The sequence below is a fragment of the Phyllostomus discolor genome, chromosome 2, assembly GCF_004126475.2.
Source record: "Phyllostomus discolor isolate MPI-MPIP mPhyDis1 chromosome 2, mPhyDis1.pri.v3, whole genome shotgun sequence".
Classification (NCBI taxonomy): Eukaryota; Metazoa; Chordata; class Mammalia; order Chiroptera; family Phyllostomidae; genus Phyllostomus; species Phyllostomus discolor.
In genome coordinates this window covers 194702940-194719383 of record NC_040904.2, presented here as the reverse complement: position 1 = coordinate 194719383, position 16444 = coordinate 194702940, and the positions used below count along the sequence as shown (strand labels likewise).

Genomic DNA, 16444 nt, shown 5'->3' with positions numbered 1-16444 from the left:
ATTTCACTTATGGTACTTTTCACCCACAGGCATGAGCTGAGTCTTTGCTGTCTCCTGACAAATGTTGAATTTGTGGGTTTGAAATTGTTACATCAAACAGAACAGCATTGTTTAAAGTAATTAATAGCTACTGACTTATATACAAGCACTCATTGTGTCATATTTGGCACCAGGGTCTAGTAAATAATTATTTAGTAAATAATTATTTAGTAAATAATTATTAAAAAATTCCAAAGTGTATTTTATAATTGCAATGGGAGAACGATACCATGGAAACTGAAGTGTGTCTAGTCCTGGTGGGGAGAGGAGTGAGGAGGCAGGATAATGAAAGGGAGAGTTCAAAACCTTTGAGAACAGAATTTTGTGGGTTGAACAGAGGGAGCGATAACAAAGCCAAGTTTAAGTTGGATAAATGTGGGCTTTTTAATCACACAATTGGGAACCTGAAATCTGTTTATGTGGTTTGGTCCTGGTAAAACTGTTTGACCTCAGTGTCTGGATTTACAAGCAGAATTTTCATGTTCTAAGTAGCAAATGAGCAGACCATGCCTATAACAATAACTATAGCTTACTGAGTGTATCATATACCTAGTGTTATGCTTGACATTCAGACACATTCTGGAAGATATTTTATAGTATATAAAACACAAGAAGTTTATGTTCTGTCCTTTCTAATTTCCTCTTTATACTTCATAATAGGATAATATCTAAAATAAGAATCCAATGCAAAAAAATACATTGACTATAACAAGATAAATTTATTATGCGAGAATCTGTGTTTCTATTTAAATCATTAAAAAAAAGTGATGTTTTTTAACCAGATGCCAAATAGTAGAGTGGAAAGAGCAAAGGTTTTGGAGCCAGAATCCTAGCTCTGCTTCTGAAAAGCTGCAGTGCAGTTCTAAGCATTCCTACTACCAACCCTGCCCCACCTTGAACCCAGCATGCCTACTGTTACAGGGTGCAGCCAAGAGGGGGGACCCCAAATGGGCATTTGAAATGTGGTCCAGAACTTAAGGTGTCCAGGAGATTTTAAGATGTCTCTATCCCCCCCCCCCTCCCCCAGGGTGCGGGTTGGGGGAAGGGACAAATGGAGCAGGGTCATTGAGAGCTGTTTAGCATAGCAACAGCCTTGCAGCTAAGCTCTGGCGTGGTCATTTAACATATCTATAGCCTTTGGCTGGTCGCTTAGATGTATTAAATACCTGTGGCCATGCCCTGAGCCAGGGGAATGGAAGTAACTTCCCCACCAAGATGTAACTGGGAGGGGGGCAGGTCCCCCGAGTTACAGTGCCTGTGTGGGAGCTTGGAGATGATTGGCTCCATGACATGGGGCCATGCCTGCCCAGACTTATGATGGCAGCCCAGTAAAGTTGAAAGGATATGAGTTCTGGCACGTGAAGCCGAGTGTGGGAGGAGTCGGAAATGGGGCTGCAGAGGAAGATTGGCCTCAGGGATTTAAAACCCAGGCCTGGCGGCCATTGAGAAGAGAGAACCATGTGGCTGTGGAGGTGCAGAGAGGATCATGGCCATTGGAGAGAGAGCCACACAGCTTTAGCAGAGTGAAGACTCCCACATCCCTGAGAGGGAGAACCATGCTGCTTTAGGAAGGAGAACCATGTGCAGCCCTGAGAGAGGGAGAACCACGCGGCCTTGATGGAGTGGAGACTCCTGCAGCCCTGAGAGAGGGAGAACCACGCGGCAGCCCTGGAGGAGAGAACCATGCAGTTTTGGCAGAGTGGAGACTCCCACAGCTTTAGAAGGGGGAACCACCACCTTGTTTTAGCAGAGATCCCGGCGACTCAGCTGAGGGTGCCGGGAACCCAGGGAGCTCTCCCAGTCGAGATGGAGTTCTAACTGGGAAGAACCAGAGGACTGCCTGAGCCATGGAATTCTATTTCCTTTCCTGAGATACGGTACTCTGGACTGGGCAAAGGGGGAAGGAAGGAAGGACTGTGTCTGTTTGTGGGTGTTTTAAGGGACTTTGGGATTTTGGTGAAGACATTAGGTCACTACTTTAAGTTTGTATAGCATTAAATAAACATTTCCTTTCCTTTTCACAAATCTCTGGCATTGAGAGACATCTTTCCTAGGGCGGCGGACATAACGGTCCCGGGGCCTTCTTTCAATAATAGTATATCGTCCCAGGCCCCCTTTGTTGTGTTCTGTAACACTACCACTGGGATTTGTGTATGAAGGGGGTTTTCAGGGAGTCTGCTGGCAAAGCCTGTTAAGAGGTGCTCTGGGACATGTCAAGTAGACAAGCCTGGCTCGGCGTGAAAACTTTAGTATCTGAAGGGTGGATACTAAAGGGACAATTAGCAATATCTGGGTCTTAGGGAGGGGGAGGTCTATGAATAAACGTGGAAAGAACTATTTTCATGAAGAACCTTGTAAAGCATTGGTGATGCAATGTAATAACCCCTTTGTATTCCTCTAAGAGATTTATATGAAAAGGAGAGCAAGGCCATCCTCTCCCACTTCCCAGAGCAATGCATGGCTTTGGCAGCTGAGAAATCCCTGCCGTGGTGAGTGGTCCATGTAGCGGTACTCAGGAGGCAAAGCAGGGGAGACATTCAAAAAAGGTAATAGCATGCTATTAAACAATGAATGGGTTAATAATGAGATCAAGGAGGAAATAAAAAATTCTCTAGAAACAAATGAAAATGAACACACAATAGTTCAAAACCTATGGGACATAGCAAAGGCAGTCCTGAGAGGGAAGTCGATAGTGATAAAGGCCTACCTGAAAAAGATAAACATTTCAAATAAACAATCTAACTTTACAGCTACAAGAACTGGAGGAACAATAACAAACAAAGCCCAGAGAGAGTAGAAGGAAGGAAATAATCAAGATCAGAGCAGAATTAAATGACACAGAGACTAAAAGAGCAATCCAAAGGATCAATAAATCCAGGAGCTGATTTTTTGAAAAGATAAACAAAATCGATAAGTCTTTAAGGAGACTCATTAGCAAAAAAAGAGGGCCCGAATAAATAAAATCAGAAATGAAAGAGGAGATATTACAACTGATAACACTAAATAGAAAGTATTATAAGAAATTATTAAGAACAACTATATATCAAGAAATTTGAAAACCTGGATGAAATGGACAAACTTCTAGAAACATATAATCTTCCAAAATTGAATCAAGAAGAAGCAGAATGCTTAGGCAGACAGACAACAGCTGGTGAAATGAAGCAGTAATCAGAAAACTCACAGGACCCAAAAGCCCTGACCTGGACAGCTTCACAGAAGGAATGAAAGACATTTTAGGAAAAGCTAACTCTTATCCTTCTCAGACTATTCCAAAAAACCCAAGAAGAGGGAAGACAACCAACTCTTTTTATAAAGCCAGCATCATCCTAATCCCAAAACCATATAAGGACACAACAAAGAAAGAAAACTACAGGTCAATATCACTGATCAATACAGATACTAAAATCCTCAATGAAATATTGGGAAACTGCATCCAGCAGTACACTAAAAATCATGATCAAGTGGGATTCATCTCAGAGATGCAAGAATGGTACAACATTCACAAATCAATAAACATAATACATGTCATAAACAAAAGGAAAGACAAAAATCACATGATCACATCAATAGATGCAGAAAAAGCACTTGAGAAGATACAGAACCCACTAATGATAAAAACACTCAGCAAAGTGGGAGTAAGGGAGTATACTTCAGGGACACAATAAAGGCCATATATGAGAAAACTAAGGCAACATCATACTCAGTGGGGATAAACTAAAAGCTTTCTCACTAAAATCAGGAATAAGACAAGGATGTCCACTTTCACCAATTCTAATCAACATAGTATTGGAAGTGATAGCCACATTTACACTGTTGATTCCATGTAAATTGTTCTTTATCTCAGTTAGCATATCCTTCATTTCTGTTAGGGTCTTTTTTATGGTGTTGAAGTACCCAATGAGTTCCTTAAGCACCCTTATAAGCAGTGTTTTGAATACTGCATCTGATAGATTGTTTAATTCCATTGCGTTCAGTCTTTTTCTGGAGTTCTTTTCTGCTCTTCATTTGGGCCATATTTCTTTGTCTCCTCATTTTTTCAGTCTCCCCTTCTTGTGCTGGTTTCTATGTATTAGGTAGAGCTGCTTTGACTCAATGTCTTGGTAGTATGGCCTGATCTAGTAGGTGTCCTATAGGGTCCAGTGTCACTTTGGTAGTGTCTTCAACCTAACATGAACTTACCATCTGATGCAGCCATTGCATTCTTGGACACTCATCCCAGAGAAATAAAAACGTATTTTCACAAACAACCTGTAAATGATTGTTCTTATCAGTTTTATTGGTAATAACAAAATATTGGAAATAGTCCAAATGTCTTCAGTAGGTCAGTGATTAAACAAGGTATGATACATCTGGACAATGGGATACTTTTCTCCAATAAAAAAGAATGAATTACTTATACATGCAACAACCAAATAGGTTTAAACAGTATTTTGCTTAGTGAAAAAAGTTGCAGGACATTACAGTAAAAACTTAACATGATTTTATTTATATAGCGTTAGAAAATGACAAAACTGTAGACATGGTGGTAGGTAGAGGACTGAGGTAGGGTGGGAGGTGAATGTGAATACAAAGAAGTAGCATACAGGAGTTCTTTCATGGTGATTGACTAGTTCTACATCTTGATTTTGGTCATGTTAGGCTTTTATACTATTTTGTATAATTTTTCAAGTTTAATTTTTACTACTTCCATGTAAGCATAAACTCATACTTTGTCCTTAATAATAGAGGAGATTGCTTGGTAGTAAAGTATAATACTAAACTTCTGTGTTGTTTATACCTATGGATGTACATAATCATTTTTTCACTTCTGTGCTTGTTTCTTCCACATTTACTACTTCCATAGTGATGAGTAGTTTTCCTACTTAAACTACAAAATCACAAAAGATGTGATTTACACAATCTTTTCCATTTTTCAATGGATGTGAGCTTTTTATCTTAACTTTTGAACACCCACAAATAACTACCACCTCTGTAGTGATTCAGAAACCAAAATTAACTCTCCACTTAACAGGCTTAATTCTCTGTAGTCCCTTTGCTGTTCTTACTCTAGTCACATCCCATAATCTTCACAGCCTGTTGTGAAATACGCTAAGCCTTTATCTCTGTATGATTCTTTTCTTGATGGATAGAGGGTGGAAGTGCAAGAATGTTACCCTGCAGATCTTCACTTTATTTCTTTTACTCTAATTTGGATTTGTAAATTGTATTCTTGGGTTTATATTTAAGTAGAAAAAATATGTTCCCCAACTGTTCCAGATCCATCTACCTGACTCTGGCCCAGAGCTGACACTGGAACTAGAGTGTTGATATGCACTAGATCAGAGGAGATAGTGACAGGACAGTTGTCCTCACACAATGGTTGGTGCAAAGTCTTTCTCTGAGACTCTCTTTAGAGCAAGAGGATCTTTAGCATCTCAAAGACATGGTTTCTCTTTGCTTTATGCTGCTATTCAGAGCCTGATTCTTAGTAAAAAGGCCTTACTTCTCTTTCAATATTATTTCCTCTCAATGGGAGCTGAGTCTTCTTTAACTGAGAAATTTATTTAATATAGTTTAGTTGAAACAATTACTGAGGGATTAAAACTCAGATTGTGTCCAAGCAATTATTACCACTTAGAGAGATCCAGTTAAACTTTTCTAGCAGGATATACAAAAAGGTGAAAGTGATGTGCAAAAGAACTGGGATAATCAATTATCAAATTTGTCATAGTGCTCATTTGATGATTGAATGCAGCCAGAAATTCTAAAAGCTTATTGTTGGTTAGCTAGAGTGAATGTTGCTTCTGTTTGTCCCTCATGTTTGAATAATGTGGCACACAGGCACAGAATCAACCCTAGGTTTACCATTTCTGGAAAAAGGAATTGTGATAACAAGAGTCAGATAACATTCATTCAAGACACGAACCTACTAAAAGTGGTAGTGATAACAAAGAAATATATTCTCTGAAATGCAAAATTCATTCAGAATGTATAAATATTCTCCAGTAGGACTTTATCTCATTAAGTATTTGATGATTACACTAACCCAGTTCCACTTATTGAACTGAAATGAGTAAAAAATGACAGCTTATTTAAAATGGGGACAGATGAAAGAGAAAAAGACAAAGAATGTAGTGTGAAAAAGGTCAATTGAGGAAGAAGAAACACAAGTAAAACACAGAGTTTCAACAGAACTCGATGGTTTAGGAAATGCTGAGCAGTTCAGTATTGCTTGTTCCTAAAACAACTGTAAGGAACAAGCTAATGATGCTAAAGAGAGGTCAAAATGTGGAGAGCTTCATGGGTTATGGGTTTTGAGTTTTCTAATGCAGTGTGCTGTTTCCCAGATTTCGATTTAAGGTAGCACATGGGAAATTTTTGAAAAGTAAATGTACATATAGTTTGTGAACTTCAGAAAAATTTCTATTATTTCATAGATATTTTTGGTAATAATATATATTCTACTATTGAACAAAATATTTATCTCTTTAAGACAGTAAATGCAAAGAAGATCTTGGTTATATAGTTATAGAGTTAAAATGTAGGTATGGGAATATTCATTATTCTGGCATGCAAATAACTTGATTTTGGAAACTTGGTATAGTTGATTATAAAGCAATAGTGCTTTTTTTAAAACTTAATGTGAGTTTTTTTTAAAGATTTTATTTATTTATTTTTACAGAGGTGAGGGAGGGAGCAAGAGAGAGAGAGAGAGAGAAACATCACTGTGCTGTTGCCGGGGGCTGTGTCCTGCAACCCAGGCATGTGCCCTGACTGGGAATCGAACCTGTGATGCTTTGGTTCACAGCATGTGCTCAATCCACTGAGATACGCCAGTCAGGGCTGCAGTAGTGCTTTTTAGGCAAGAAAATTACATCTTTTTGGCTTGCCTGTCCTTCTACTCTCCTCTCTTTCTTTTGATGAAAGTCAAGAAATATATAACAATCATTTGGGATACAAAGAGTTGAAAGTAAATAGAGCCACTTAAAAAGCTCTTGTAATCGAGGAAGTTAGAATTGTTTGGTGTCTGCACAAATACAGTGAGAGAAGAGAGTGAAAAAGAAAGAGTTAAAAAAGGAGAGAAAATGATAGGTTTATGAACACAGAGTGTATCTTGTGAAAAGACAGTTTGTTGGAGGTGGTGTAGATTTAGGATGTTGGGATATAATTAGACAATAAAAAAGGCAGTTAGAGTAAAAGATATTGCTGTGTAGTAGTAGATGTTTGTCATTAATATTCTATAAAAATTTGAGCTAAATTAGAAGAATTTCCACCATTTCCCTTCTACCTAGCCACCTTTGCTTTGAACATCCCTTTTAGGTTTCAGAGAGAGGTGAAATGTTTTGAAATATTCAGTTATATGTTTCTGAGTTTATCTTCCTAAGAGTAAACACCCAATTCAGGGCCAGTTTTCTGAGTTTTATGCTGGTCAAGGAAGGTGTGACCCTCTCTGATCCTAAAGGAAGGTGAGAGCGTAGTCTGAGGAGAGGTGACAACACTGACTGCTCAACAAAATTTCACTTGAGGAAAGAAGAATGTTTGTAGACTGAATTTTCCATGATGAGATGGGTGAAAATACCTAAATACTTAAAAGAATAGCATTTGTCTATGAAGCTCAGAGTATTTATTATGAATAATTTCCTTTCATCATAGGTACAGGTAAAAGCTCTGCAGTAAGGAAGGAGACAGGGCTCTCATTTATTGAAAAACAATGTTACAGAGGATTCTTTGAAGAATTACTTGCTCCCAGAATGGTGCTACATGGTGCTAAGCTCAACATCATCATATCCAGGGTCTTCTTGTCTCAGGATCAAAGTGGACCCTTTCTCTTCCAGTGAAATGTTGACAGCTTCACTAGGAGACTGTAGAGAGATGCCTGAAACAATAAGGAAAATTCAGATTTCAGTGGTGACAAAAAGACAAGACAGAGTCCTCTGGAGGAAGGAGACTAGTACAAAGTGGCTACCAAATATCTGTGAGGGCCCAGAGCTTGTGTGAAAGGCTAGATAGAGCTCCTTTAGACTGATTCTGCTTCTCTGTGTAGTATTGTCTTGATCTCTACAGTTTGGAAGGAGGTGGATGAACAATGATAAGGAGAGGAAGAAAGACATGAATGCTCTCTTCTACACCAGTGACCTGATTTCTTAAGAAGTGGAAGCAGGAGATGACCTCTCAAGAGCACCTCAGATGACCTTGCCTCAACACTTCAATAACAGACCAAACCTGCCTAAAAGTTTCATGAGAACAGTCTGGGTCCTCTGTCAGGTGCTGAAAGGGAGCAGCTCAATCAGATCCCCCTGCTGCCCAGGGCCACATGCTCACATATAAACAGAAAGCCTAGTCCTAGGGAATGAAGGTTTTTGTCAGTTGAAATGTTGAGAGAAAATTGTATCTTAGTTTCCTTTCAGGGCTGAGATGTTATGACTCTAATTTAAGCCACTGCATATTCTGAGTTAATAGTGGGCAATGCCAACTTAAAATATTTGGTTACATGGTTCTCCCAAAACAAATTTTTGTAGTTCAGAAATTTAATTTACATTGATATTAAAAAACTTTCCAGATTCCTTCTCACAATCTGAAGGAGCACCTACAATTATTGTCAGAACATATATTTCAGCTGGAGATATAAAATGGGAGCGAAGCCTCTGCTACTCGTAGAGATGTTTACATTAATTGATGGCGGACATGCACACACTTTGTTTCTCCTCTCAGAAGAGATGAAATGGCTACAATATACTGAGATAAAGAAGAGCTGATCTTATCTAAGTATCCAAATAAAGAAAAACTGACTGTTGATAGGTCCATACTCAACTTGTCCATCACAAGGAAGTGAGGCTACTGGAGACCAAGCTGTCCACTCACCTGTTTGGGAATACCAGACATCACCTCGCTCTTTTGGGAAAAAACAATTGTCCCTCATGCCAGGGGAAGAAGGAATTTCAGAAATAGGTAACTTTTCAGCATCATCATAACCATTTCCTATGGCATTGACATGTTGTCCTGGAGGCTCTGAAAACAGATAAGGATGTAGGTGAAATATCAAAATATGGTTGGACAAGGTGATGCCCTAAGTCCCTTCTAATGCAGGATTCTAATAGCTAATAAATATAGATACCATATTCCATGATTGTCTCAAAGGTATATATTTGATCTCAATATTCTCAGACATTATTTATATCTTTTAAATATCCCAAAATATCAAGGTCAATAATATTTTCCTAACATGGTCACTTATACAACAAAACATAAACAAAAGCTATTTTGCTATGAATCTCAGGTACTATTTTCAAGCATATGGTACAGAGTTGTAACATGTAATATGCACATATCAGTGAATAATGGAGGATGAATTTGGACCAAGAGAACCCAAGCTGTCCATGTGCCTCCTGACGCTGTGGGAGACACAGAACTGGCAGGGAGAGCGAAGCCTGGATACAGGTCACCCAGAGACAGGAGATCCTTCCTGTCCCAGTCATAGGAGGTTTGTATTTTAATGCCCTCTAGAGTTCAGTTGACTTCGGGACTTAATCCCCAGGAAGTCTCCTGGGCATGCTTCATCCCAAGAGCTGCTCAACATTATTATCTGGAAAATATCCAGGAGAACACTTCTCTCTTATGTCTCTTATATATAAGAGCTTGTGGCACTTGTTAAGTATAGGTACTAAGCACTCCAATGTATTTCAGGGTTTATTGAAATCAGTTTTTATCTCAGTATACACATAATCCACTAAATGATCTAAACATCATACTATCTCAGGATCCAACCATACTTCCCAATACTCACTCTTGATACAAAATTTTTTTAAAGATTCTTGTTTATATATTTTTTAAAGATTTTATTTTTATTTATTTTTAGAGAGAGAGAGAGGAGAGAGAGAGAGAGAGAGGGAGGGAGAGAAACATCACTGTGTGGTTGCTGGGGGCTGTGGCTTGCAACCCAGGCATGTACCCTGACTGGGAATTAAACCTGAGATGCCTGGTTCGCAGCCCATGCTCAATCCAGTGAGCTACGCCAGCCAGGGTTGATAAAGAATTTTTAAGGTGATCAGTTTTAGGTGTTTTAATAAATGGCCTTTGAATCCATAATTCACTAGGTGTGTGTTTGTAACTGAGTGGAAGTATCTGTGAATACAGAGAACTCAGTCTGAGCTTTTCTTTCTGTGGTCACAGAGTAGACAGATGGAGGAAAAATTGTGCATTGGAAAGAAGGGATCCTTTCCATACTAATTGTAAGAGATGATGGAATTCTCCTCAGAAAGATTCTTCCTCTTCATCCCTATTATCTGAGGGAAGACCTACTATCTGGAGTAGAGTCAGAGTCTTCATTCCCCTCCTTGTCCCCTGTATAATACAGCAGCTTAGTCACTGAGTCATCAGACAGGTTTCTTGATATGGAGAAAAACATACAGACAAATGGAAAAACTTTTTCCATAGGAGACGCAGAGTCATTGTTTAGAAAAAACAGTGAGACTTCAGGCTTGTAGAGAGAGGGCTTTCAGCTCCTGGATTAGGAAGAGGCTGATTGTGTGAAGTTGAGTTGGTGGTTGGGTCTGTGCTTGCTGCAGATAACCCATGGCCAACTCGTGAACAGAGGGGAAGTCATGGAACCCACCTGAGCTGTCTGACAAGTCCTACTTCTCTAGTTTTATGGGGTAATCAATCTCCTGGTACACGACCTCATTGGGAGCATCTTCAACTGCAGACAAGGCTAGGGAATGTGGCATTAGTGTAGAGACTGCCCTGCAGATGCTCCTTTTACCAAGAGACAAAGCTTCTAGCACTCTGAAATGCTCATTCTTGGCAAATCCCTTGTGGGCTACTAGGGCCCCTTCTTAGACGTGTGCCCCTTTGGGACAGACCTAGGTTTCCCAACCCTGATTTTAATCCTACGCTGAATTCCACAGGCACTATTCACATAGGAGGTTATAATTTTTTAAAAGGAAACCTAAATTATTGAGCAGTTTTACATTCACCGCAGGACAAAGGATTCAATTCTTTCAAATTCTGAAGTCTGTTGAAGAGAAAGTGGAGTTTTGGCAGATAATAAGATGAAGATCAATATTTATGCACTTTTCTTGATATCGCAACTCACCAGTTCAGTACCCTTCCCACTACTTTCCAGATCACTTAGCCTCTCTACAGCACACTATGGGGCTCTGCTCTCTGTCTGTGTAGCTGAATCTCCAGGATGGTAAGGGCCAGAAAAAGAAGAGCCCCAGTATGCTACAGAGGATCTCAGTAAGGAGGAGATAGCAGAGATGAGCTGATCTGATGTGGTGCCAGGGAAGAGAAGTAGGTTGTGCATGCAGTTTTAGAGAGGTTGATAAATCCAGGAGAACACACCTTTATTCTTGTTATCTCCTGAGTCCTCAAGACCATGAAATCATCTTTCAGATACAGTGGGTCTGCCTGAACCTCAAGATGTAATCAACCCAGGTTTTGCCCTGAGCATTGTCAACCCAAACTGAACCTGGTTTTAAGGGATTTTTATAAAATGCTAGCTGGTAAGGCTTTGGAGAATTATAGCTGCCACAAGTTTGTAGGATTATAAATTCCTGATCACTGGGTCTTTCCTATATGACATGATTCATTTTGCCAGAAATATGTAAATTCCATAGAGCAGGCCCCTAAAAATATGGATGTCTCTTGTATCACAGGAGATCAGACAATAGTCCTCCCTGGAACCAGAACACAGAATAGCATATTAATTCAAGAAGTGCTTCTGGGTACAATGCTGGGTACAAGTGCTTCTGGTTGGGTGTAGCAACACCATTTTGATCTGTATTTTTTTAAAAGATTTTATTTATTTATTTTTAGAGAGGGAAGGGAGGGAGAAAGAGAGAAAGAGAGAGAAACATCAATGTGTGGTTGCTGGGGGCCATGGCCTGCAACCCAGGCATGTGCCCTGACTGGGAATCAAACCTATGATGCTTTGGTTCGCAGCCTGCGCTCAATCCACTGAGCTACACCAGCCAGGGCTCTATTTTCTATTTACTCTCTCTTTTGTTCTTCTTTCCTACTTTCTTTTTAGTTAAATGAACATATGTAATATTCTGGCTTAATTCCTCTACTGGCTTTTTAGCTATATAACTTTACATCAATTTTTAGTGGTTCCTCTAGAAAACAGAACATGTAGCATTATCTTATCACATTCTGATTAGAGGAAAAACTGTACTAAGGTAAAATATAAGAACTTTGCAACAGTGTGTTTCTATTACTCCCATGCCTGGTGCTACTGCAGTCATATGTATTACACCTCACATGGATATTGATGACTATACTATATCTTTAAATCTGTAAAACTCATATAACTAAAAGTTCCAGGTTCTTCTGTGTATATTATTTCTGGACCTCTTCTAAGTCTCATCTTCCTTGCTTTCTTGCCCACTTAGATGCAGGTTTGTGGGAGAGTGCTAATTTGTCCTCCATCAATTTCCAATAAAGAGAGATGAGTTGATGTAATTTGCTTAGAAGGCTTTATAAATAGGTGGACAAGAAATGAGGATTTCCTGAAAAATTAAGAGAAAGTGAAGGAGAGGGAAGTCTGAATTTAAAAGGATTTGATAACTTTCCTGGCCATTGAGGCTCAGTTGGTTGGGCAGCATAGTGCAAACCGAAAGGTCATGAGTTAGATTCCTGGGGTGCGAGTTCAGGCTCTAGTTTGAGCTTATGCAAGAGGTATATTTAAATAATGGAATACTATGCAGCAGTAAAAGAGAATAAATTCTTATCTTTTGCATGGATGGACCTGGAGACTATTATGCTAAGTGAAATAAGCCAGTCAATGAAAGACAGATACCATAAGATCTTACTTATAAGTGGAATCTAATGAAAAACAGAAACTGGTGAGAAAAATAGAGACAGAGGCATAGAAATCATGCAACAGACCAACAGCTGTGAGAGAGGAGGAAGGAAAAGGGGACTGGTTGAAAGGAGGTGAAGGAATTAGTCAATGAACATATAAGAATAAACCATGGACATGGACAATGGAGTGGGGATTGACTGTGGGGATGAGGGTGGACTGGGTGTTGAAGGGTAAAGAGGGAAAATTAGGACAATTGTAACAGCGTACACAATAAAATATTAAAAATAACAGAGGGTAGGAGCTCCTTCTTTCTTTCTGCTGTGTAGCATTCCATTGTGTACCAGTGTTTTGATCCACTCATTTACTGATGGGCACTTAGGTTGCTTCTAGCACTTGGCTATTGTAAACTGTGCTGTTATCACTATTGGGGTGCATAGGTTCTTTTGAATTAGTGTTTCAGGATTCTTAGGGTATAATTCCATCAGTGGAATTGCCAGGTCAAAAGCAGTTCCATTTTTAGTTTTTTGAGGAAATTCCATACTGTTTGCCACAATGGTTGCACCAGTCTGCCTTCCCACAAAAGTGTGTATTAGGGTTCCCTTTTTCTCTACATCCTCACCTGCACTTGTTGTTTGTTATACTGCTTATGATGGCCATCATTCCCTTCATGACAGCATGGATGAAATTGGAGATCATTATGCTAAGTGATATAAGCCAATGGGTGAGAGACAAATGCCATATGATGTCACCTACACCTGAAACCTAATCAACATAACAGACAAACAAGGAAAGTATAACCAGAAACATTGAAATAAAGAACAAGCTGAAAGAAACCAGAGGGAAGAGGAGAGGAGAGTAACAGGGTAAAGAAGAGGAAGGGTCATTAAGGAACATATATAAAGGACCCATGGACAAAGCCAAAGGGGGTTAGGTTTGAGGGTGGGTGTTCAGGTTCCATAAGGTGGAGAGAGTGGTGTGGGGAAAATGGAGACAACTGTACCTGGAAAACAATAAAAAAATAAAAGAAAAAAAAAGGGATGACGTTATGGAAAAACAGCTACCAAGACTACACAGTGCTTCCTCCCTCTCAAGGACCATGAAAATTAGAGAAAGGCACATGGTCTAAGTGATACTATCAAACATATGAGGTCATCCAAATTTTGAACCTACAAGAAGAATGGGCATTGAGAAGTTCAAATTCATCCTGTCTAGGTCAGAGACAAAATATGACAGAGATGAATTAATTCCACTCACCTGTCTGAAAAGCTCTCACTCCATTCTCCTCTGGGAGCACTTCCTGCTCACCCATTTGAGAGGCAGAAGGAGCCTTGGGCATTGGTAGCTCTTCTGCATCATCATAACCCTCGGCAAAGGCATCAGTCCTCTCAGGTGAGGCTTCTATGGGCAGACAAAGGGATCAGGTAAAACCACAGTAAATGGGTTGGTTCAGAGAATACCTACAGTCCTTTCTGACCCAGAGATTCTGATGGCTGCTAAACAGAGGCACCCTTCACCCCATGCTTTAACGGGTCTTTCCAAGACCATTTAACTCATTTCTGTGTGCCAGTAAACCAGAAAATGATCCAAATATGTCAGTATTTCTTGATTAAAACTAAAAATTTTTCAAAGGAACTCTTAAACTGGAGACTGTTACTAAAATATTATATCAGGTTATACTTTCCAGATGTTATTTTTAAAAATAATTTGTGCTCTGTGACTGAATGAGGGTGGTTGTGGACACTGAGAGCCTAACCCCATAATGGGGCATTGCAGAGCTGCCAGAGAAGAGGGAGACGGGAGTCCAGTAAGACAAAGGAACCCTCTCATCTCAGTCAAAGGGAGACTATTCCCCCTGGCTGTCATCTGTGGGGGAAGTTCCCTTGCCCCCAGTGCCCAGCCAGGACAGATCCACCTCTCCTACCTAGAACAGATTTATAGTCACTACTCTACTCACCATCCCTGGTGTAATATGGCAGTTTCGTTACTGAGTCATCTGACAGGAACTCTAAAGTGGAGAAAAACATCATGAAAACAAACAGAACAATCCTTCCTGTATCCAGAGGTTGCACAGTAAGGCCAGAAGAAATGATGGGTTAGAATGATTTTGTGGTGTCAAGGGAAGGCTTGGAGCTCCAGGGACTGTGGACAGACTCCTCATGCCTCTGTGAGCCTGGAGTATATGTGGGGTCTGCATATGTTGAGAAGACCAGGCTCCCAGCCAGTGGATGGCTGAGAAGTAGAGGTTCCAGGAGGACAAGGCAGGGACACTCACCTGAGCTGCTCAGTAGATCCTCTTTGTTCGGTGTTACAAGATAGTCAATCTCCTCATACACAGCCTGGTCAAGAGCATCTTCAAAGCTGGATAAGGCTGAGCAAACCACCAGCAGGTCAGAGATTGCCCTCTGACAATGCTGAACCAACAGGGTGATCCTTCATTGTATTTCCACTCACACTGGAAAAACCCTCACGGTTTTTAGGACTCCTGCGTAGTCTTATGCCCAAGCACCATGCTTGCACTTTTTTCCTTTGTCTAACCCTGTATCCAAAGGTCATCTCCTACTCTTTCCAGTCTCATATAAAAAGCCATGAGTTTGGAGTGCTCATACCCCACTCTCTAGATTGTCTGTATATTCAGTCCTTAGTGGGTAATGAGGGGCAGATGGATTTTGCAAACTAATAGAGTAAGAACAGATACCTTTCCCAGTTTCCCCTTGGCACCCCTGCCCCATTTCCTGCCTGAATACACTTTCCAAGTTACCCAGTACCCCACGCAGCTCACCTTTGTGCTCCACTCTCCATCTGTGCAGCTGAATCACCAGGATGATGAGGACCAGGAAGAGAAGGGCACCCAGGATGAGGCAAAGGATCCCAGGCAGGGAGAAGATGCCAGGGACAGGTCTTGGGACAGATCTGGTCCCTAAAAGAACAAAGCCAAGAGGATTTGGAGAAGGGCATATGCACAGTTAGTCTCACTTACACCAACATTTCCAGAGAGTTCAGGACAGTGAAGTACCAGCTTCCAACATAATGGGATTGACTGCCACCCTGGTGGGCACTCTCTCAGCCCATGTCCTAAGATAAATTCAACTCCACTCCAGTATCATCCATGGGAATGCTGGGGGTTATCAGGGAGCACTGGAAGTACAAGAATCTTTGAGGGCCAGGGCACAGCTTCAGCCCCTTCTCTTGGGCTTCAGCAGACTAAAACACCAAACAATCTTGGGATAGGTGTCAGCTGCTGAGGAGCTACAATCATGGGCAGGTGAAGAAATCCTTAGAACCAGCGTCCCATGGCCTGAAGGCATGAGAAACTTCTGGCACAGTGAACCAAGGAAGGCGAAGTCTGTCCAAGGAAAATACCTGATAACTCCCCACTATCTAGGTGCTCCTTGGGATCTTTCCTTTCTGAGTTGGCTAATTCTGTCAGAGGTTCTATAGAACATGTCCCAAGAATTTGACCATGGTCTCACACCCATGGGTGGTGGCACTGTACCTGCTGTAGTGGTTGGCAATGTTGTTCTTTTACCTAGAGAGAAAAACAGGAGTTTGGAGCACAGGAATTGACCAGAATGCAGGGTAATTCACTTTTCTCACATAAGCCCTGCAATCTCCCTTTGGTTA

At 40.5% G+C, this 16444-nt stretch overlaps 1 protein-coding gene across 1 annotated transcript in view; it reads right to left on the bottom strand.

Annotated features, from left to right (window-relative positions):
• The window catches only part of LOC114513903, a 364074-nt gene that overhangs the window by 146352 nt on the left and 201278 nt on the right, over nucleotides 1-16444 (bottom strand). Inside the window, 6 exon segments of the mRNA XM_036016964.1 lie at nucleotides 8881-9027; nucleotides 14078-14221; nucleotides 14745-14828; nucleotides 15096-15191; nucleotides 15603-15740; nucleotides 16317-16349. Coding sequence (XP_035872857.1) covers nucleotides 8881-9027; nucleotides 14078-14221; nucleotides 14745-14828; nucleotides 15096-15191; nucleotides 15603-15740; nucleotides 16317-16349 — 642 coding nt within the window.